This window comes from Scyliorhinus torazame, chromosome 31 (assembly GCF_047496885.1).
Source record: "Scyliorhinus torazame isolate Kashiwa2021f chromosome 31, sScyTor2.1, whole genome shotgun sequence".
NCBI classification, from domain to species: Eukaryota; Metazoa; Chordata; class Chondrichthyes; order Carcharhiniformes; family Scyliorhinidae; genus Scyliorhinus; species Scyliorhinus torazame.
The window spans coordinates 34,844,638-34,868,203 of NC_092737.1; the positions used below are offsets into that span (position 1 = coordinate 34,844,638).

General features: G+C 54.0%; 1 protein-coding gene across 1 annotated transcript in view; it reads left to right on the forward strand.

Annotated features, from left to right (window-relative positions):
• The window catches only part of LOC140404604 (chromodomain-helicase-DNA-binding protein 3-like), a 209,473-nt gene that overhangs the window by 162,920 nt on the left and 22,987 nt on the right, over positions 1-23,566 (forward strand). Inside the window, exons 24-25 of the mRNA XM_072493205.1 lie at positions 941-1,111; positions 5,828-6,001. Coding sequence (XP_072349306.1) covers positions 941-1,111; positions 5,828-6,001 — 345 coding nt within the window. The remainder of the gene's footprint in view (positions 1-940; positions 1,112-5,827; positions 6,002-23,566) is intronic.

Below are 23,566 nucleotides of genomic sequence, written 5' to 3' on the forward strand. Positions count from 1 at the left end.
GGTCTCTCCTTGCTGAGAGCCGGGGCCACAAGAGAGCGGTTCTCTCTTGGGAGATCCTTCTTATACCCAAAAGGGGCTTGGCGTGCTTTTGGGCGGGCCTTGAAATTGGCCCCAATTAATTGGTCTGTTTCCCAATCGTTCTCATCGATTTCCTCCAATAGAGGGGTGGGTGCCCTGATGTCTGGGCGTGTCCTAGGTGGCCGTTGGCCTGCTTTGTTCTGGTCTCCTCTGGCGCCGGGGTGTCTGTCTTAGTATCGTTTACTCAAATGTTACTCTTTTGCTCCCGGAGATGGCTCATTAGGGTCAGTTTTGGGCTTGTCTGGGAGCTGCGGCTCCAATACACGGGACAAGCTCTGAACCTGCTTGTTTTCTCAGCATTGTCCATTTTCCCTGCAATCTTTGCAAAGTGTCCATTTAGTAATCGGGAAGTGGCCATCCCAGATGGCTACACCAATAACCCCACCTAACCTTTTTGGTCACTAAGGGCAATTTATCATGGCCAATCCACCTAACCTGCACATCTTTGGACTGTGGGAGGAAACCGGAGCACCCGGAGGAAACCCACGCAGACACGGGGAGGACGTGCAGACTCCGCACAGACAGTGACCCAGTGGGGAATCGACCCTGCGCTGTGAGGCCACAGTGCTATTCACTTGTGCTACCGTGCTGCCCGGTGGTGCAGTGGTTAGCACTGCTGCCTCACGGCGCCGAGGACCCGGGTTCGAATCCCGGCCTGCGTCACTGTCCGTGTGGAGTTTGCACATTCTCCCCGTGTCTGCGTGGGTTTCGCCCCCACAGCCCAAAGATGTGCAGGGGAGGGGGATTGGCCGCGCTAAATTGCTCCTTCATTGGAAAAAAAAATGAATTGGGTACACTTTTTTTTTAAAAGAAAGGGCAACGGTTCAGCTGGTGCTCACCTCCTCCTCCCGTGTGTTTGCAGGTGATAATCGGGACGAAGACAGCAGCGTCATCCACTACGACGGGGCTGCGATCGACCGGCTGCTGGATAGGAACCAAAATGCGACAGAAGACACCGATATCCAGAGCATGAACGAGTACCTCACCTCCTTCAAAGTGGCCCAGTATGTCGTCCGGGAGGAGGACAAGGCAAGTGAGACGGACGTTGAGTCGGGGGTGGGGGGGGGAGCGGTTTCGCAAACCCTGGGTGAGCAATATCTAATCTAAAGCTACACAACAAATCCTGCACTTGTGTGACTCGGTCATCCTATCAGAGGTATCGCCTCGCCAAGGTAACATGCCTCTCTTTATCCACCTCCAAGACTTGCTGCTACAGCGTGTCTGTCCATGGCCGTTCCTGGCCCAGTGACCGATACACACGTCATTACTATAAACACAATAGGAACAAACCAGTCGGACAGAAACAATACCCTGGCTGCTCTGCAACTCCAGCAGCATCTGTGGAGAGAGAGAAAAACGGCCTTAACGTCTCGAGTCACTAAAAGATCGTGACCCTAAGACATTCTCTCTTCACAGATGCTGCACGGCCTGAATATTTCTGTTGTTTTGATTTTAAAAATAAAAATTGCATTAGCTGTGCTTTCATGCCCAGAATATAGAGGATTCTGGAGCTGATCGAGCCATCGAAACATAGAAAATAGGAACAGGAGTAGGCCATTCGGCCCTTCATTTGTGCTATTCAATATGATCATGGCTGATCCTCAACGGTATACTCTAGCATTCTCCCCGTGACCCTGGACACCCATAGTCGCTAGAATCTTATCTATTTCCTCCTTAACTCTTTTCAGTGCCTTGGCCTCCACAGCCCTCTGCGGTAGAGAATTCCACCGGTTCACCACCCTCCAGTGAAGGAGTTTATTTTTCAGCCCTGCCCTGGTTTCTTTTTCATGTGCCAGGCTCAGCCTGATACAATTCAAGGTTGGTCACCGGGCACACGTGGTGATGGTGGCCCGGATGAGCAGGCCTTTTAGGATAGAGGACAGGTGTGTGCAGGAAGGCCCGCAAATCACGTCCACATGTTTTGGGCATGTCCGAAGCTTAGGGGACTCTGGCAAGGATTTGCTGATGTCATGTCCACGGTATTCAAGACACGGATGGCGCCGAGTCCAGAGGTGCCGATTCTTGGAGTGTCGGAAGACCCGGGAGTCCAGGGGGTGAGAGAGGCTGACGTTTTGGCCTTTGCCTCCCTGGTAGCCCGGAGACGGATCTTATTAGCGTGGAGGGACTCGGAGCTCCCGAAATCAGGGGTTTGGGTTAGTGACATGGCCGGGTTTCTCAGCTTGAGAAAGTTAAGTTCGCCCTAAGGATCAACGTTGGGGTTCGTCCGGAGGTGGCAGCCGTTTATCGACTTCTTCGGGGCAAACTAAACTGTTAGCGGATAAAATTAGGGAATGAGGGGGGATAACCGGAGTTCATAGATCATAGAATTTACAGTGCAGGAGGTCATTCGGCCCATCGAGTCTGCACCGGCTCTTGGAAAGAGCACCCCACCCAATGTCAACACCACCACCCTATCCCCACAACCCCACCCAACACTAAGGGCAATTTTGGACAATAAGGGACAATATTAGCATGGCCAATCCACCGAACCTGAACATCTTTGGACTCAGTTAATTCCGTTCAGTTTTGGCAGGATCAGAGCGAGGAGATGGAGGGTCTTGGCGATTGTGTATAAGCTATGTTGCTGGGGTATGGTTGGGGGGTTTGTTACTCAGTGAATTATGTTTGTATTTGTATCTTTTGTTATAAAACCATTAAATGCCTTAATAAAATGTTTGTTTAAAAAAAACAGCTCTTAAAAAAAAAAAATAAACAAAATTCTTTGGCCTTTACTTCTAGGATCTATACATCTACTTCTAAAATTTCAATTAAACAAAGACCGCAAACAGGATAAATGTCCCTTATTAATAAAGTGGCCTGATTAATAAAGTTAACACTCCGTGGCTTACAGGTTTGTTCACAAAGTCCTTGGGAGAGAAGCTTTCAGAGGTTGGTCTGAAAAACACACCTCCTTTCCTCAGAGCCCAGAGCAGAACTCTCAAAACAAAACTTAAAAACAGCAGACCCAGGGCAGGGCTGAGAAAGAAACTATAAACCGACCCAGGGCAGGGCTGAGAAAGAGACTGAAAACAGACCCAGGGCAGGGCTGAGAAAGAAACTATAAACAGACGGCAGGGCTGAGAAAGAGACTGAAAACAGACCCAGGGCAGGGCTGAGAAAGAGACTGAAAACAGACCCAGGGCAGGGCTGAGAAAGAGACTGAAAACAGACCCAGGGCAGGGCTGAGAAAGAAACTATAAACAGACCCAGGGCAGGGCTGAGAAAGAAACTATAAACAGACCCAGGGCAGGGCTGAGAAAGAAACTGAAAACAGACCCAGGGCAGGGCTGAGAAAGAGACTGAAAACAGACCCTGGGCAGGGCTGAGAAAGAAACTATAAACAGACCCAGGGCAGGGCTGAGAAAGAAACTATAAACAGACCCAGGGCAGGGCTGAGAAAGAAACTGAAAACAGACCCAGGGCTGAGAAAGAGACTGAAAACAGACCCAGGGCAGGGCTGAGAAAGAAACTATAAACAGACCCAGGGCAGGGCTGAGAAAGAAACTATAAACAGACCCAGGGCAGGGCTGAGAAAGAGACTGAAAACAGACCCAGGGCAGGGCTGAGAAAGAGACTGAAAACAGACCCAGGGCAGGGCTGAGAAAGAAACTGAAAACAGACCCAGGGCAGGGCTGAGAAAGAGACTGAAAACAGACCCAGGGCAGGGCTGAGAAAGAGACTGAAAACAGACCCAGGGCAGGGCTGAAAAAGAGACTGAAAACAGACCCAGGGCAGGGCTGAGAAAGAGACTGAAAACAGACCCAGGGCAGGGCTGAGAAAGAAACTATAAACAGACCCAGGGCATGGCTGAGAAAGAAACTATAAACAGACCCAGGGCTGAGAAAGAAACTATAAACAGACCCAGGGCAAGGCTGAGATAGAGACTGAAAACAGACCCAGGGCAGGGCTGAGAAAGAAACTATAAACAGACCCAGGGCAAGGCTGAGAAAGAGACTGAAAACAGACCCAGGGCAGGGCTGAGAAAGAGACTGAAAACAGACCCAGGGCAGGGCTGAGAAAGAAACTGAAAACAGACCCAGGGCAGGGCTGAGAAAGAAACTATAAACAGACCCAGGGCAGGGCTGAGAAAGAGACTGAAAACAGACCCAGGGCAGGGCTGAGAAAGAGACTGAAAACAGACCCAGGGCAGGGCTGAGAAAGAAACTGAAAACAGACCCAGGGCAGGGCTGAGAAAGAGACTGAAAACAGACCCAGGGCAGGGCTGAGAAAGAGACTGAAAACAGACCCAGGGCAGGGCTGAAAAAGAGACTGAAAACAGACCCAGGGCAGGGCTGAGAAAGAGACTGAAAACAGACCCAGGGCAGGGCTGAGAAAGAGACTGAAAACAGACCCAGGGCAGGGCTGAGAAAGAAACTGAAAACAGACGCAGGGCAGGGCTGAGAAAGAAACTATAAACAGACCCAGGGCAAGGCTGAGAAAGAGACTGAAAACAGACCCAGGGCAGGGCTGAGAAAGAGACTGAAAACAGACCCAGGGCAGGGCTGAGAAAGAAACTGAAAACAGACCCAGGGCAGGGCTGAGAAAGAAACTATAAACAGACCCAGGGCAGGGCTGAGAAAGAGACTGAAAACAGACCCAGGGCAGGGCTGAGAAAGAAACTATAAACAGACCCAGGGCAGGGCTGAGAAAGAAACTGAAAACAGACCCAGGGCAGGGCTGAGAAAGAAACTATAAACAGACCCAGGGCAGGGCTGAGAAAGAAACTATAAACAGACCCAGGGCAGGGCTGAGAAAGAGACTGAAAACAGACCCAGGGCAGGGCTGAGAAAGAGACTGAAAACAGACCCAGGGCAGGGCTGAGAAAGAAACTGAAAACAGACCCAGGGCAGGGCTGAGAAAGAAACTATAAACAGACCCAGGGCTGAGAAAGAAACTATAAACAGACCCAGGGCAAGGCTGAGATAGAGACTGAAAACAGACCCAGGGCAGGGCTGAGAAAGAAACTATAAACAGACCCAGGGCAAGGCTGAGAAAGAGACTGAAAACAGACCCAGGGCAGGGCTGAGAAAGAGACTGAAAACAGACCCAGGGCAGGGCTGAGAAAGAAACTGAAAACAGACCCAGGGCAGGGCTGAGAAAGAAACTGAAAACAGACCCAGGGCAGGGCTGAGAAAGAAACTATAAACAGACGGCAGGGCTGAGAAAGAGACTGAAAACAGACCCAGGGCAGGGCTGAGAAAGAAACTGAAAACAGACCCAGGGCAGGGCTGAGAAAGAAACTATAAACAGACCCAGGGCAGGGCTGAGAAAGAAACTATAAACAGACCCAGGGCAGGGCTGAGAAAGAGACTGAAAACAGACCCAGGGCAGGGCTGAGAAAGAAACTGAAAACAGACCCAGGGCTGAGAAAGAAACTATAAACAGACCCAGGGCAGGGCTGAGAAAGAAACTATAAACAGACCCAGGGCAGGGCTGAGAAAGAAACTATTAACAGACCCAGGGCAGGGCTGAGAAAGAGACTGAAAACAGACCCAGGGCAGGGCTGAGAAAGAAACTATAAACAGACCCAGGGCAGGGCTGAGAAAGAAACTATAAACAGACCCAGCCCCTCCCCATGAGTGACACAACCCCTTAATCACAGCTTTAGTGGACGTATAATCTGGATGCATTAACATTACTGCAACAGACACACAATATAATATAGATTTAAAAAACCTTCTGCACAGTATTTTAAGGGAAGCTTACTCTGACATATGGGTGTTTTTTTGTGTGGCGCGCCTGCAGGAAGAGGAGATCGAGAGGGAGATAATCAAACAGGAGGAGAACGTGGATCCCGATTACTGGGAGAAGTTGCTGCGACACCACTATGAACAGCAGCAGGAGGACCTGGCAAGGAACCTGGGCAAGGGCAAGCGGGTCCGCAAGCAGGTCAACTACAACGACGCTGCCCAGGAGGATCAAGGTAGGTAGCGGCGTCCCCGGGTTAATGTCACCACGCGTGCGTCCCCTTGGTCCACGTGATTGTAAATGTCGGAGGCCCAGCACTGCTCCATGTGGCGCGACAGAGTTACCCCCAAAAGACCCACTTACCCTCCCTCCAGCGTTTCCCTTCGGACCAATGCTGGGCTAATTGGCTTCTTGTTGCATCCGTTCTACTTCCTTCCCCGAGGAGCGACGTTTTCCTTTTTCTCAATCTGATGGGACCTCGCCAACATCGAGGGAATTTTGGAAGATTATAACCATCTGTACGGCCGCTTGTTTTAGGACCCCCAGGCATGCAGTCCCATCAGGAAGGTGGATGAGGGAGGATCTGGCCAAAGTAGACTAGGAACCGCCTCTTGTGGGGCAAATCTGCAGCAGCGCAGTGGGGAGGCATTCAGAAAGGAAATGGGGGGCCCAACCTGCTCCCCTCAGGGCGAAAAGTAGGAGTAGGAGGCCCCGCGCACCCTGGGATGTCGAGGAACATTCAGGACTGGATAAGAAAGAAAAGAGAGGCTTCTAGCAGGTACTTCGGTAGCTTAATAGAGTGTAGAAAGTGCAGGGGGAAATTAAGCAAGCAATTGGGAGACCAAAGAGGGGGCATGAAAAAGCACTGGCGGTAGGAGTAGGGAGAATAGTCTATAAGTAAGAGGATAATCGGGGAAAGAGTTGGGACCAAGAGGGAAATCTGTATGTGGAGCTGGGGGACATGGGCAGGGTGTTAAATCTGTATGGGGAGCTGGGGGACATGGGCAGGGTGTTAAATCTGTATGGGGAGCTGGGGGACATGGGGAGGGTGTTAAATCTGTATGTGGAGCTGGGGGACATGGGCAGGGTGTTAAATCTGTATGGGGAGCTGGGGGACATGGGCAGGGTGTTAAATCTGTATGGGGAGTTGGCGGACATGGGCAGGGTGTTAAATCTGTATGGGGAGCTGGGGGACATGGGCAGGGTGTTAAATCTGTATGGGGAGCTGGGGGACATGGGCAGGGTGTTAAATCTGTATGGGGAGCTGGGGGACATGGGGAGGGTGTTAAATCTGTATGTGGAGCTGGGGGACATGGGCAGGGTGTTAAATCTGTATGGGGAGCTGGGGGACATGGGCAGGGTGTTAAATCTGTATGGGGAGCTGGGGGACATGGGCAGGGTGTTAAATCTGTATGGCGAGCTGGCGGACATGGGGAGGGTGTTAAATCTGTATGTGGAGCTGGGGGACATGGGCAGGGTGTTAAATCTGTATGGGGAGCTGGCGGACATGGGCAGGGTGTTAAATCTGTATGTGGAGCTGGCGGACATGGGGAGGGTGTTAAATCTGTATGGGGAGCTGGGGGACATGGGGAGGGTGTTAAATCTGTATGGGGAGCTGGGGGACATGGGCAGGGTGTTAAATCTGTATGTGGAGCTGGGGGACATGGGCATGGTGTTAAATCTGTATGGGGAGCTGTGGGACATGGGCAGGGTGTTAAATCTGTATGGGGAGCTGTGGGACATGGGCAGGGTGTTAAATCTGTATGGGGAGCTGGGGGACATGGGCAGGGTGTTAAATCTGTATGGGGAGCTGGGGGACATGGGCAGGGTGTTAAATCTGTATGGGGAGCTGGCGGACATGGGGAGGGTGTTAAATCTGTATGGGGAGCTGGGGGACATGGGCAGGGTGTTAAATCTGTATGGGGAGCTGGGGGACATGGGCAGGGTGTTAAATCTGTATGTGGAGCTGGGGGACATGGGCAGGGTGTTAAATCTGTATGGGGAGCTGGGGGACATGGGCAGGGTGTTAAATCTGTATGTGGAGCTGGCGGACATGGGGAGGGTGTTAAATCTGTATGGGGAGCTGGCGGACATGGGCAGGGTGTTAAATCTGTATGGGGAGCTGGGGGACATGGGCATGGTGTTAAATCTGTATGTGGAGCTGGGGGACATGGGCAGGGTGTTAAATCTGTATGGGGAGCTGGGGGACATGGGCAGGGTGTTAAATCTGTATGGGGAGCTGGGGGACATGGGCATGGTGTTAAATCTGTATGTGGAGCTGGGGGACATGGGCAGGGTGTTAAATCTGTATGGGGAGCTGGGGGACATGGGCAGGGTGTTAAATCTGTATGTGGAGCTGGGGGACATGGGCAGGGTGTTAAATCTGTATGTGGAGCTGGTGGACATGGGGACGGTGTTAAATCTGTATGGGGAGCTGGGGGACATGGGCAGGGTGTTAAATCTGTATGTGGAGCTGGGGGACATTGGCAGGGTGTTAAATCTGTATGTGGAGCTGGGGGACATGGGCAGGGTGTTTAAATCTGTATGGGGAGCTGGCGGACATGGGCAGGGTGTTAAATCTGTATGTGGAGCTGGTGGACATGGGCAGGGTGTTAAATCTGTATGTGGAGCTGGCAGACATGGGCAGGGTGTTAAATCTGTATGTGGAGCTGGCAGACATGGGCAGGGTGTTAAATCTGTATGGGGAGCTGGCAGACATGGGCAGGGTGTTAAATCTGTATGTGGAGCTGGGGGACATGGGCAGGGTGTTAAATCTGTATGGGGAGCTGGCGGACATGGGGGATGGTGTTAAATCTGTATGGGGCGCTGGGGGACATGGGCAGGGTGTTAAATCTGTATGGGGAGCTGGCGGACATGGGGGAGGGTGTTAAATCTGTATGGGGCGCTGGGGGACATGGGCAGGGTGTTAAATCTGTATGGGGAGCTGGCAGACATGGGCAGGGTGTTAAATCTGTATGTGGAGCTGGCGGACATGGGCAGGGTGTTAAATCTGTATGGGAAGCTGGGGGACATGGGCAGGGTGTTAAATCTGTATGGGGAGCTGGGGGACATGGGGGACGGTGTTAAATCTGTATGGGGAGCTGGGGGACATGGGCAGGGTGTTAAATCTGTATGGGAAGCTGGGGGACATGGGCAGGGTGTTAAATCTGTATGGGGAGCTGGCGGACATGGGCAGGGTGTTAAATCTGTATGGGGAGCTGGGGGACATGGGCAGGGTGTTAAATCTGTATGGGGAGCTGGGGGACATGGGGGACGGTGTTAAATCTGTATGGGGAGCTGGGGGACATGGGCAGGGTGTTAAATCTGTATGGGGAGCTGGGGGACATGGGCAGGGTGTTAAATCTGTATGGGGAGCTGGCGGACATGGGCAGGGTGTTAAATCTGTATGGGAAGCTGGGGGACATGGGCAGGGTGTTAAATCTGTATGGGGAGCTGGGGGACATGGGGGACGGTGTTAAATCTGTATGGGGAGCTGGGGGACATGGGCAGGGTGTTAAATCTGTATGGGAAGCTGGGGGACATGGGCAGGGTGTTAAATCTGTATGGGGAGCTGGGGGACATGGGGAGGGTGTTAAATCTGTATGGGGAGCTGGGGGACATGGGGAGGGTGTTAAATCAGTATGGGGAGCTGGGGGACATGGGCAGGGTGTTAAATCTGTATGGGGAGCTGGGGGACATGGGCAGGGTGTTAAATCTGTATGGGGAGCTGGCGGACATGGGCAGGGTGTTAAATCTGTATGGGGAGCTGGCGGACATGGGCAGGGTGTTAAATCTGTATGGGGAGCTGGGGGACATGGGCAGGGTGTTAAATCTGTATGTGGAGCTGGGGGACATGGGCAGGGTGTTAAATCTGTATGGGGAGCTGGGGGACATGGGCAGGGTGTTAAATCTGTATGGGGAGCTGGCGAACATGGGCAGGGTGTTAAATCTGTATGGGGAGCTGGGGGACATGGGCAGGGTGTTAAATCTGTATGTGGAGCTGGTGGACATGGGCAGGGTGTTAAATCTGTATGGGGAGCTGGTGGACATGGGCAGGGTGTTAAATCTGTATGGGGAGCTGTGGGACATGGGCAGGGTGTTAAATCTGTATGGGGAGCTGGCGGACATGGGCAGGGTGTTAAATCTGTATGTGGAGCTGGGGGACATGGGCAGGGTGTTAAATCTGTATGTGGAGCTGGGGGACATGGGCAGGGTGTTAAATCTGTATGGGGAGCTGGCGGACATGGGGAGGGTGTTAAATCTGTATGTGGAGCTGGCGGACATGGGGAGGGTGTTAAATCTGTATGGGGAGCTGGGGGACATGGGCAGGGTGTTAAATCTGTATGTGGAGCTGGTGGACATGGGCAGGGTGTTAAATCTGTATGGGGAGCTGGGGGACATGGGGAGGGTGTTAAATCTGTATGGGGAGCTGGGGGACATGGGGAGGGTGTTAAATCTGTATGGGGAGCTGGGGGACATGGGGACGGTGTTAAATCTGTATGGGGAGCTGGCGGACATGGGGAGGGTGTTAAATCTGTATGGGGAGCTGGGGGACATGGGGAGGGTGTTAAATCTGTATGTGGAGCTGGCGGACATGGGCAGGGTGTTAAATCTGTATGGGGAGCTGGCGGACATGGGCAGGGTGTTAAATCTGTATGGGGAGCTGGGGGACATGGGGAGGGTGTTAAATCTGTATGGGGAGCTGGGGGACATGGGCAGGGTGTTAAATCTGTATGTGGAGCTGGCGGACATGGGGAGGGTGTTAAATCTGTATGTGGAGCTGGGGGACATGGGCAGGGTGTTAAATCTGTATGTGGAGCTGGCGGACATGGGGGACGGTGTTAAATCTGTATGGGGAACTGGCGGACATGGGGGACGGTGTTAAATCTGTATGGGGAACTGGCGGACATGGGCAGGGTGTTAAATCTGTATGGGGAGCTGGGGGACATGGGCAGGGTGTTAAATCTGTATGTGGAGCTGGCGGACATGGGCAGGGTGTTAAATCTGTATGGGGAGCTGGGGGACATGGGCAGGGTGTTAAATCTGTATGTGGAGCTGGCGGACATGGGCAGGGTGTTAAATCTGTATGGGGAGCTGGGGGACATGGGCAGGGTGTTAAATCTGTATGGGGAACTGGCGGACATGGGCAGGGTGTTAAATCTGTATGGGGAGCTGGCGGACATGGGCAGGGAGTTAAATCTGTATGGGGAACTGGCGGACATGGGCAGGGTGTTAAATCTGTATGGGGAGCTGGGGGACATGGGCAGGGTGTTAAATCTGTATGTGGAGCTGGGGGACATGGGCAGGGTGTTAAATCTGTATGTGGAGCTGGCGGACATGGGCAGGGTGTTAAATCTGTATGGGGAGCTGGGGGACATGGGCAGGGTGTTAAATCTGTATGGGGAGCTGGGGGACATGGGCAGGGTGTTAAATCTGTATGGGGAACTGGCGGACATGGGCAGGGTGTTAAATCTGTATGGGGAGCTGGGGAACATGGGGAGGGTGTTAAATCTGTATGGGGAGCTGGCGGACATGGGCAGGGTGTTAAATCTGTATGGGGAGCTGGGGAACATGGGGAGGGTGTTAAATCTGTATGGGGAGCTGGTGGACATGGGCAGGGTGTTATATCTGTATGGGGAGCTGGCGGACATGGGGAGGGTGTTAAATCTGTATGGGGAGCTGGGGGACATGGGCAGGGTGTTAAATCTGTATGGGGTGCTGGTGGACATGGGCAGGGTGTTAAATCTGTATGGGGAGCTGGCGGACATGGGGAGGGTGTTAAATCTGTATGGGGAGCTGGTGGACATGGGCAGGGTGTTAAATCTGTATGGGGAGCTGGGGGACATGGGCAGGGTGTTAAATCTGTATGGGGAGCTGGCGGACATGGGCAGGGTGTTAAATCTGTATGGGGAGCTGGTGGACATGGGGAGGGTGTTAAATCTGTATGGGGAGCTGGCGGACATGGGGAGGGTGTTAAATCTGTATGGGGAGCTGGCGGACATGGGCAGGGTATTAAATCTGTATGTGGAGCTGGGGGACATGGGGATGGTGTTAAATCTGTATGTGGAGCTGGGGGACATGGGGATGGTGTTAAATCTGTATGGGGAGCTGGGGGACATGGGCAGGGTGTTAAATCTGTATGGGGAGCTGGCGGACATGGGGGATGGTGTTAAATCTGTATGGGGAGCTGGCGGACATGGGGAGGGTGTTAAATCTGTATGTGGAGCTGGGGGACATGGGGGACGGTGTTAAATCTGTATGGGGAGCTGGCGGACATGGGGGAGGGAGTTAAATCTGTATGTGGAGCTGGGGGACATGGACAGGGTGTTAAATCTGTATGGGGAGCTGGGGGACATGGGCAGGGTGTTAAATCTGTATGGGGAGCTGGGGGACATGGGGATGGTGTTAAATCTGTATGGGGAGCTGGGGGACGTGGGCAGGGTGTTAAATCTGTATGTGGAGCTGGCGGACATGGGGGACGGTGTTAAATCTGTATGGGGAGCTGGCGGACATGGGGGACCGTGTTAAATCTGTATGGGGAGCTGGGGGACATGGGGAGGGTGTTAAATCTGTATGGGGAGCTGGGGGACATGGGGGACGGTGTTAAATCTGTATGGGGAGCTGGGGGACATGGGGAGGGTGTTAAATCTGTATGGGGAGCTGGGGGACGTGGGCAGGGTGTTAAATCTGTATGGGGAGCTGGGGGACATGGGCAGGGTGTTAAATCTGTATGGGGAGCTGGCGGACATGGGCAGGGTGTTAAATCTGTATGGGGAGCTGGCGGACATGGGCATGGTGTTAAATCTGTATGGGGAGCTGGGGGACATGGGCATGGTGTTAAATCTGTATGGGGAGCTGGGGGACATGGGCAGGGTGTTAAATCTGTATGGGGAGCTGGCGGACATGGGCAGGGTGTTAAATCTGTATGGGGAGCTGGGGGACATGGGCATGGTGTTAAATCTATGTGGAGCTGGCGGACATGGGCAGGGTGTTAAATCTGTATGGGGAGCTGGGGGACATGGGGGACGGTGTTAAATCTGTATGGGGAGCTGGTGGACATGGGCAGGGTGTTAAATCTGTATGGGGAGCTGGGGGACATGGGGGACTGTGTTAAATCTGTATGGGGAGCTGGCGGACATGGGCAGGGTGTTAAATCTGTATGTGGAGCTGGCGGACATGGGCAGGGTGTTAAATCTGTATGGGGAGCTGGGGGACATGGGCAGGGTGTTAAATCTATGTGGAGCTGGCGGACATGGGCAGGGTGTTAAATCTATGGGGAGCTGGCGGACATGGGCAGGGTGTTAAATCTGTATGTGGAGCTGGGGGACATGGGCAGGGTGTTAAATCTATGTGGAGCTGGCGGACATGGGCAGGGTGTTAAATCTATGGGGAGCTGGCGGACATGGGCAGGGTGTTAAATCTATGTGGAGCTGGGGGACATGGGCAGGGTGTTAAATTTGTATGTGGAGCTGGCGGACATGGGCAGGGTGTTAAATCTGTATGGGGAGCTGGGGGACATGGGCAGGGTGTTAAATCTGTATGTGGAGCTGGGGGACATGGGGGACGGTGTTAAATCTGTATGGGGAGCTGGGGGACATGGGGAGGGTGTTAAATCTGTATGGGGAGCTGGGGGACATGGGCAGGGTGTTAAATCTGTATGGGGAGCTGGGGGACATGGGCAGGGTGTTAAATCTGTATGGGGAGCTGGCGGACATGGGCAGGGTGTTAAATCTGTATGGGGAGCTGGGGGACATGGGCAGGGTGTTAAATCTGTATGTGGAGCTGGGGGACATGGGCAGGGTGTTAAATCTGTATGGGGAGCTGGGGGACATGGGCAGGGTGTTAAATCTGTATGGGGAGCTGGCGGACATGGGCAGGGTGTTAAATCTGTATGGGGAGCTGGCGGACATGGGCAGGGTGTTAAATCTGTATGGGGAGCTGGGGGACGTGGGCAGGGTGTTAAATCTGTATGTGGAGCTGGGGGACATGGGCAGGGTGTTAAATCTGTATGGGGAGCTGGGGGACATGGGCAGGGTATTAAATCTGTATGTGGAGCTGGGGGACATGGGCAGGGTGTTAAATCTGTATGGGGAGCTGGGGGACATGGGCAGGGTATTAAATCTGTATGTGGAGCTGGGGGACATGGGCAGGGTGTTAAATCTGTATGGGGAGCTGGCGGACATGGGCAGGGTGTTAAATCTGTATGGGGAGCTGTCGGACATGGGCAGGGTGTTAAATCTGTATGTGGAGCTGGCGGACATGGGCAGGGTGTTAAATCTGTATGGGGAGCTGGCGGACATGGGGGACGGTGTTAAATCTGTATGGGGAGCTGGGGGACATGGGCAGGGTGTTAAATCTATGTGGAGCTGGGGGACATGGGCAGGGTGTTAAATCTGTATGGGGAGCTGGGGGACATGGGGAGGGTGTTAAATCTGTATGGGGAGCTGGCGGACATGGGGGACGGTGTTAAATCTGTATGGGGAGCTGGGGGACATGGGCAGGGTGTTAAATCTGTATGTGGAGCTGGCGGACATGGGGAGGGTGTTAAATCTGTATGGGGAGCTGGGGGACATGGGCAGGGTGTTAAATCTGTATGGGGAGCTGGCGGACATGGGCAGGGTGTTAAATCTGTATGTGGAGCTGGGGGACATGGGGGACGGTGTTAAATCTGTATGGGGAGCTGGGGGACATGGGGAGGGTGTTAAATCTGTATGGGGAGCTGGCGGACATGGGCAGGGTGTTAAATCTGTATGTGTAGCTGGTGGACATGGGCAGGGTGTTAAATCTGTATGTGGAGCTGGCGGACATGGGCAGGGTGTTAAATCTGTATGTGGAGCTGGCGGACATGGGGGACGGTGTTAAATCTGTATGGGGAGCTGGCGGACATGGGCAGGGTGTTAAATCTGTATGTGGAGCTGGCGGACATGGGGGACGGTGTTAAATCTGTATGGGGAGCTGGTGGACATGGGCAGGGTGTTAAATCTGTATGTGGAGCTGGCGGACATGGGGGACGGTGTTAAATCTGTATGGGGAGCTGGCGGACATGGGCAGGGTGTTAAATCTGTATGGGGAGCTGGCGGACATGGGGGATGGTGTTAAATCTGTATGGGGAGCTGGGGGACATGGGCAGGGTGTTAAATCTGTATGGGGAGCTGGCGGACATGGGGGATGGTGTTAAATCTGTATGGGGAGCTGGGGGACATGGGCAGGGTGTTAAATCTGTTTGGGGAGCTGGGGGACATGGGCAGGGTGTTAAATCTGTATGGGGAGCTGGCGGTCATGGGGGATGGTGTTAAATCTGTATGTGGAGCTGGCGGACATGGGGAGGGTGTTAAATCTGTATGGGGAGCTGGCGGACATGGGGAGGGTGTTAAATCTGTATGGGGAGCTGGCGGACATGGGCAGGGTGTTAAATCTGTATGTGGAGCTGGGGGACATGGGGGACGGTGTTAAATCTGTATGGGGAGCTGGGGGACATGGGCAGGGTGTTAAATCTGTATGGGGAGCTGGGGGACATGGGCAGGGCGTTAAATCTGTATGGGGAGCTGGCGGACATGGGCAGGGTGTTAAATCTATGTGGAGCTGGGGGACATGGGGGACGGTGTTAAATCTGTATGGGGAGCTGGGGGACATGGGCAGGGTGTTAAATCTGTATGGGGAGCTGGGGGACATGGGGGACGGTGTTAAATCTGTATGTGGAGCTGGCGGACATGGGGGATGGTGTTAAATCTGTATGTGGAGCTGGCGGACATGGGGGACGGTGTTAAATCTGTATGTGGAGCTGGCGGACATGGGCAGGGTGTTAAATCTGTATGTGGAGCTGGGGGACATGGGGGACGGTGTTAAATCTGTATGTGGAGCTGGCGGACATGGGCAGGGTGTTAAATCTGTATGGGGAGCTGGGGGACATGGGGAGGGTGTTAAATCTGTATGGGGAGCTGGGGGACATGGGCAGGGTGTTAAATCTGTATGGGGAGCTGGGGGACATGGGCAGGGTGTTAAATCTGTATGGGGAGCTGGCGGACATGGGCAGGGTGTTAAATCTGTATGGGGAGCTGGCGGACATGGGCAGGGTGTTAAATCTGTATGGGGAGCTGGGGGACATGGGCAGGGTGTTAAATCTGTATGTGGAGCTGGGGGACATGGGCAGGGTGTTAAATCTGTATGGGGAGCTGGCGGACATGGGGGATGGTGTTCAATCTGTATGGGGAGCTGGTGGACATGGGCAGGGTGTTAAATCTGTATGGGGAGCTGGCGGACATGGGCAGTGTGTTAAATCTGTATGGGGAGCTGGCGGACATGGGGGACGGTGTTAAATCTGTATGGGGAGCTGGGGGACATGGGGAGGGTGTTAAATCTGTATGGGGAGCTGGGGGACATGGGCAGGGTGTTAAATCTGTATGGGGAGCTGGGGGACATGGGCAGGGTGTTAAATCTGTATGGGGAGCTGGCGGACATGGGCAGGGTGTTAAATCTGTATGGGGAGCTGGGGGACATGGGCAGGGTGTGAAATCTACATGGGCAGGGTGTTAAATCTGTATGGGGAGCTGGTGGACATGGGCAGGGTGTTAAATCTGTATGGGGAGCTGGCGGACATGGGCAGGGTGTTAAATCTGTATGGGGAGCTGGGGGACATGGGCAGGGTGTTAAATCTGTATGTGGAGCTGGCGGACATGGGGGACGGTGTTAAATCTGTATGTGGAGCTGGGGGACATGGGGGACGGTGTTAAATCTGTATGTGGAGCTGGCGGACATGGGCAGGGTGTTAAATCTGTATGGGGAGCTGGTGGACATGGGCAGGGTGTTAAATCTGTATGGGGAGCTGGCGGACATGGGCAGGGTGTTAAATCTGTATGGGGAGCTGGGGGACATGGGCAGGGTGTGAAATCTACATGGGCAGGGTGTTAAATCTGTATGGGGAGCTGGCGGACATGGGCAGGGTGTTTAAATCTATATGGGGAGCTGGCGGACATGGGCAGGGTGTTAAATCTGTATGGGGAGCTGGCGGACATGGGCAGGGTGTTAAATCTGTATGGGGAGCTGGTGGACATGGGGAGGGTGTTAAATCTGTATGGGGAGTTGGCGGACATGGGCAGGGTGTTAAATCTGTATGTGGAGCTGGTGGACATGGGCAGGGTGTTAAATCTGTATGGGGAGCTGGGGGACATGGGCAGGGTGTTAAATCTGTATGGGGAGCTGGGGGACATGGGGGATGGTGTTAAATCTGTATGTGGAGCTGGGGGACATGGGGAGGGTGTTAAATCTGTATGGGGAGCTGGGGGACATGGGCAGGGTGTTAAATCTGTATGGGGAGCTGGGGGACATGGGCAGGGTGTTAAATCTGTATGGGGAGCTGGGGGACATGGGCAGGGTGTTAAATCTGTATGGGGAGCTGGGGGACATGGGCAGGGTGTTAAATCTGTATGGGGAGCTGGGGGACATGGGCAGGGTGTTAACTCTGTATGGGGAGCTGGGGGACATGGGCAGGGTGTTAACTCTGTATGGGGAGCTGGCAGACATGGGCAGGGTGTTAAATCTGTATGGGGAGCTGGCAGACATGGGCAGGGTGTTAAATATGTATGGGGAGCTGGCGGACATGGGCAGGGTGTTAAATCTGTATGTGGAGCTGGCGGACATGGGCAGGGTGTTAAATCTGTATGGGGAGCTGGGGGACATGGGCAGGGTGTTAAATCTGTATGTGGAGCTGGGGGACATGGGCAGGGTGTTAAATCTGTATGGGGAGCTGGCGGACATGGGGGATGGTGTTAAATCTGTATGGAGAGCTGGGGGACATGGGGGATGGTGTTAAATCTGTATGGAGAGCTGGCGGACATGGGGGATGGTGTTAAATCTGTATGTGGAGCTGGCGGACATGGGCAGGGTGTTAAATCTGTATGTGGAGCTGGGGGACATGGGCAGGGTGTTAAATCTGTATGGGGAGCTGGGGGACATGGGCAGGGTGTTAAATCTGTATGGGGAGCTGGCGGACATGGGCAGGGTGTTAAATCTGTATGGGGAGCTGGCGGACATGGGCAGGGTGTTAAATCTGTATGGGGAGCTGGCGGACATGGGCAGGGTGTTAAATCTGTATGGGGAGCTGGCGGACATGGGGAGGGTGTTAAATCTGTATGGGGAGCTGGCGGACATGGGGAGGGTGTTAAATCTGTATGGGGAGCTGGGGGACATGGGGAGGGTGTTAAATCTGTATGGGGAGCTGGCGGACATGGGCAGGGTGTTAAATCTGTATGTGGAGCTGGCGGACATGGGCAGGGTGTTAAATCTGTATGGGGAGCTGGCGGACATGGGCAGGGTGTTAAATCTGTATGGGGAGCTGGGGGACATGGGCAGGGTGTTAAATCTGTATGTGGAGCTGGCGGACATGGGGAGGGTGTTAAATCTGTATGGGGAGCTGGCGGACATGGGCAGGGTGTTAAATCTGTATGGGGAGCTGGCGGACATGGGCAGGGTGTTAAATCTGTATGGGGAGCTGGGGGACATGGGCAGGGTGTTAAATCTGTATGTGGAGCTGGCGGACATGGGCAGGGTGTTAAATCTGTATGTGGAGCTGGGGGACATGGGCAGGGTGTTAAATCTGTATGGGGAGCTGGGGGACATGGGCAGGGTGTTAAATCTGTATGGGGAGCTGGGGGACATGGGCAGGGTGTTAAATCTGTATGGGGAGCTGGCGGACATGGGCAGGGTGTTAAATCTGTATGGGGAGCTGGGGGACATGGGCAGGGTGTGAAATCTACATGGGCAGGGTGTTAAATCTGTATGGGGAGCTGGTGGACATGGGCAGGGTGTTAAATCTGTATGGGGAGCTGGCGGACATGGGCAGGGTGTTAAATCTGTATGGGGAGCTGGGGGACATGGGCAGGGTGTTAAATCTGTATGTGGAGCTGGCGGACATGGGGGACGGTGTTAAATCTGTATGTGGAGCTGGGGGACATGGGGGACGGTGTTAAATCTGTATGTGGAGCTGGCGGACATGGGCAGGGTGTTAAATCTGTATGGGGAGCTGGTGGACATGGGCAGGGTGTTAAATCTGTATGGGGAGCTGGCGGACATGGGCAGGGTGTTAAATCTGTATGGGGAGCTGGGGGACATGGGCAGGGTGTGAAATCTACATGGGCAGGGTGTTAAATCTGTATGGGGAGCTGGCGGACATGGGCAGGGTGTTTAAATCTGTATGGGGAGCTGGCGGACATGGGCAGGGTGTTAAATCTGTATGGGGAGCTGGCGGACATGGGCAGGGTGTTAAATCTGTATGGGGAGCTGGTGGACATGGGGAGGGTGTTAAATCTGTATGGGGAGTTGGCGGACATGGGCAGGGTGTTAAATCTGTATGTGGAGCTGGTGGACATGGGCAGGGTGTTAAATCTGTATGGGGAGCTGGGGGACATGGGCAGGGTGTTAAATCTGTATGGGGAGCTGGGGGACATGGGGGATGGTGTTAAATCTGTATGTGGAGCTGGGGGACATGGGGAGGGTGTTAAATCTGTATGGGGAGCTGGGGGACATGGGCAGGGTGTTAAATCTGTATGGGGAGCTGGGGGACATGGGCAGGGTGTTAAATCTGTATGGGGAGCTGGGGGACATGGGCAGGGTGTTAAATCTGTATGGGGAGCTGGGGGACATGGGCAGGGTGTTAAATCTGTATGGGGAGCTGGGGGACATGGGCAGGGTGTTAACTCTGTATGGGGAGCTGGGGGACATGGGCAGGGTGTTAACTCTGTATGGGGAGCTGGCAGACATGGGCAGGGTGTTAAATCTGTATGGGGAGCTGGCAGACATGGGCAGGGTGTTAAATATGTATGGGGAGCTGGCGGACATGGGCAGGGTGTTAAATCTGTATGTGGAGCTGGCGGACATGGGCAGGGTGTTAAATCTGTATGTGGAGCTGGGGGACATGGGCAGGGTGTTAAATCTGTATGGGGAGCTGGCGGACATGGGGGATGGTGTTAAATCTGTATGGAGAGCTGGGGGACATGGGGGATGGTGTTAAATCTGTATGGAGAGCTGGCGGACATGGGGGATGGTGTTAAATCTGTATGTGGAGCTGGCGGACATGGGCAGGGTGTTAAATCTGTATGTGGAGCTGGGGGACATGGGCAGGGTGTTAAATCTGTATGGGGAGCTGGGGGACATGGGCAGGGTGTTAAATCTGTATGGGGAGCTGGCGGACATGGGCAGGGTGTTAAATCTGTATGGGGAGCTGGCGGACATGGGCAGGGTGTTAAATCTGTATGGGGAGCTGGCGGACATGGGGAGGGTGTTAAATCTGTATGGGGAGCTGGCGGACATGGGGAGGGTGTTAAATCTGTATGGGGAGCTGGGGGACATGGGGAGGGTGTTAAATCTGTATGGGGAGCTGGCGGACATGGGCAGGGTGTTAAATCTGTATGTGGAGCTGGCGGACATGGGCAGGGTGTTAAATCTGTATGGGGAGCTGGCGGACATGGGCAGGGTGTTAAATCTGTATGGGGAGCTGGGGGACATGGGCAGGGTGTTAAATCTGTATGTGGAGCTGGCGGACATGGGGAGGGTGTTAAATCTGTATGGGGAGCTGGCGGACATGGGCAGGGTGTTAAATCTGTATGGGGAGCTGGCGGACATGGGCAGGGTGTTAAATCTGTATGGGGAGCTGGGGGACATGGGCAGGGTGTTAAATCTGTATGTGGAGCTGGCGGACATGGGCAGGGTGTTAAATCTGTATGTGGAGCTGGGGGACATGGGCAGGGTGTTAAATCTGTATGGGGAGCTGGGGGACATGGGGAGGGTGTTAAATCTGTATGTGGAGCTGGCGGACATGGGCAGGGTGTTAAATCTGTATGGGGAGCTGGGGGACATGGGCAGGGTGTTAAATCTGTATGTGGAGCTGGCGGACATGGGCAGGGTGTTAAATCTGTATGGGGAGCTGGCGGACATGGGGAGGGTGTTAAATCTGTATGTGGAGCTGGCGGACATGGGCAGGGTGTTAAATCTGTATGGGGAGCTGGGGGACTCGGGCAGGGTGTTAAATCTGTATGGGGAGCTGGCGGACATGGGCAGGGTGTTAAATCTGTATGGGGAGCTGGGGGACATGGGCAGGGTGTTAAATCTGTATGGGGAGCTGGGGGACATGGGCAGGGTGTTAAATCTGTATGTGGAGCTGGCGGACATGGGCAGGGTGTTAAATCTGTATGGGGAGCTGGCGGACATGGGCAGGGTGTTAAATCTGTATGGGGAGCTGGCGGACATGGGCAGGGTGTTAAATCTGTATGGGGAGCTGGCGGACATGGGCAGGGTGTTAAATCTGTATGTGGAGCTGGGGGACATGGGCAGTGTGTTAAATCTGTATGGGGAGCTGGCGGACATGGGCAGGGTGTTAAATCTGTATGGGGAGCTGGTGGACATGGGCAGGGTGTTAAATCTGTATGGGGAGCTGGGGGACTCGGGCAGGGTGTTAAATCTGTATGGGGAGCTGGCGGACATGGGCAGGGTGTTAAATCTGTATGGGGAACTGGCGGACATGGGCAGGGTGTTAAATCTGTATGTGGAGCTGGCGGACATGGGCAGGGTGTTAAATCTGTATGGGGAGCTGGCGGACATGGGCAGGGTGTTAAATCTGTATGGGGAGCTGGCGGACATGGGCAGGGTGTTAAATCTGTATGTGGAGCTGGCGGACATGGGCAGGGTGTTAAATCTGTATGGGGAACTGGCGGACATGGGCAGGGTGTTAAATCTGTATGGGGAGCTGGTGGACATGGGCAGGGTGTTAAATCTGTATGGGGAGCTGGCGGACATGGGCAGGGTGTTAAATCTGTATGTGGAGCTGGCGGACATGGGCAGGGTGTTAAATCTGTATGGGGAGCTGGGGGACTTGGGCAGGGTGTTAAATCTGTATGGGGAGCTGGTGGACATGGGCAGGGTGTTAAATCTGTATGGGGAGCTGGCGGACATGGGCAGGGTGTTAAATCTGTATGTGGAGCTGGCGGACATGGGCAGGGCGTTAAATCTGTATGGGGAGCTGGGGGACATGGGCAGGGTGTTAAATCTGTATGGGGAACTGGCGGACATGGGCAGGGTGTTAAATCTGTATGGGGAGCTGGGGAACATGGGGAGGGTGTTAAATCTGTATGGGGAGCTGGTGGACATGGGCAGGGTGTTATATCTGTATGGGGAGCTGGCGGACATGGGGAGGGTGTTAAATCTGTATGGGGAGCTGGTGGACATGGGCAGGGTGTTAAATCTGTATGGGGAGCTGGGGGACATGGGCAGGGTGTTAAATCTGTATGGGGAGCTGGTGGACATGGGGAGGGTGTTAAATCTGTATGGGGAGCTGGCGGACATGGGGGATGGTGTTAAATCTGTATGGGGAGCTGGCGGACATGGGGAGGGTGTTAAATCTGTATGTGGAGCTGGGGGACATGGGGGACGGTGTTAAATCTGTATGGGGAGCTGGCGGACATGGGGGAGGGAGTTAAATCTGTATGTGGAGCTGGGGGACATGGACAGGGTGTTAAATCTGTATGGGGAGCTGGGGGACATGGGCAGGGTGTTAAATCTGTATGGGGAGCTGGGGGACATGGGGATGGTGTTAAATCTGTATGGGGAGCTGGGGGACAGGGGAGGGTGTTAAATCTGTATGGGGAGCTGGGGGACATGGGCAGGGTGTTAAATCTGTATGGGGAGCTGGCGGACATGGGCAGGGTGTTAAATCTGTATGGGGAGCTGGGGGACATGGGGGACGGTGTTAAATCTGTATGTGGAGCTGGGGGACATGGGGAGGGTGTTAAATCTGTATGGGGAGCTGGGGGACATGGGCAGGGTGTTAAATCTGTATGGGGAGCTGGGGGACATGGGCAGGGTGTTAAATCTGTATGTGGAGCTGGGGGACATGGGCAGGGTGTTAAATCTGTATGGGGAGCTGGGGGACATGGGGGATGGTGTTAAATCTGTATGTGGAGCTGGGGGACATGGGGAGGGTGTTAAATCTGTATGGGGAGCTGGGGGACATGGGCAGGGTGTTAAATCTGTATGGGGAGCTGGGGGACATGGGCAGGGTGTTAAATCTGTATGGGGAGCTGGGGGACATGGGCAGGGTGTTAAATCTGTATGGGGAGCTGGGGGACATGGGCAGGGTGTTAAATCTGTATGGGGAGCTGGCGGACATGGGGGACGGTGTTAAATCTGTATGGGGAGCTGGGGGACATGGGGAGGGTGTTAAATCTGTATGGGGAGCTGGGGGACATGGGCAAGGTGTTAAATCTGTATGGGGAGCTGGGGGACATGGGCAGTGTGTTAAATCTGTATGGGGAGCTGGCGGACATGGGGGACGGTGTTAAATCTGTATGGGGAGCTGGGGGACATGGGGAGGGTGTTAAATCTGTATGGGGAGCTGGGGGACATGGGCAGGGTGTTAAATCTGTATGGGGAGCTGGGGGACATGGGCAGGGTGTTAAATCTGTATGGGGAGCTGGGGGACATGGGCAGGGTGTTAAATCTGTATGGGGAGCTGGGGGACATGGGCAGGGTGTTAACTCTGTATGGGGAGCTGGCGGACATGGGGAGGGTGTTAAATCTGTATGTGGAGCTGGCGGACATGGGGAGGGTGTTAAATCTGTATGGGGAGCTGGCGGACATGGGCAGGGTGTTAAATCTGTATGGGGAGCTGGGGGACTTGGGCAGGGTGTTAAATCTGTATGTGGAGCTGGCGGACATGGGCAGGGTGTTAAATCTGTATGGGGAGCTGGCGGACATGGGCAGGGTGTTAAATCTGTATGTGGAGCTGGCGGACATGGGCAGGGTGTTAAATCTG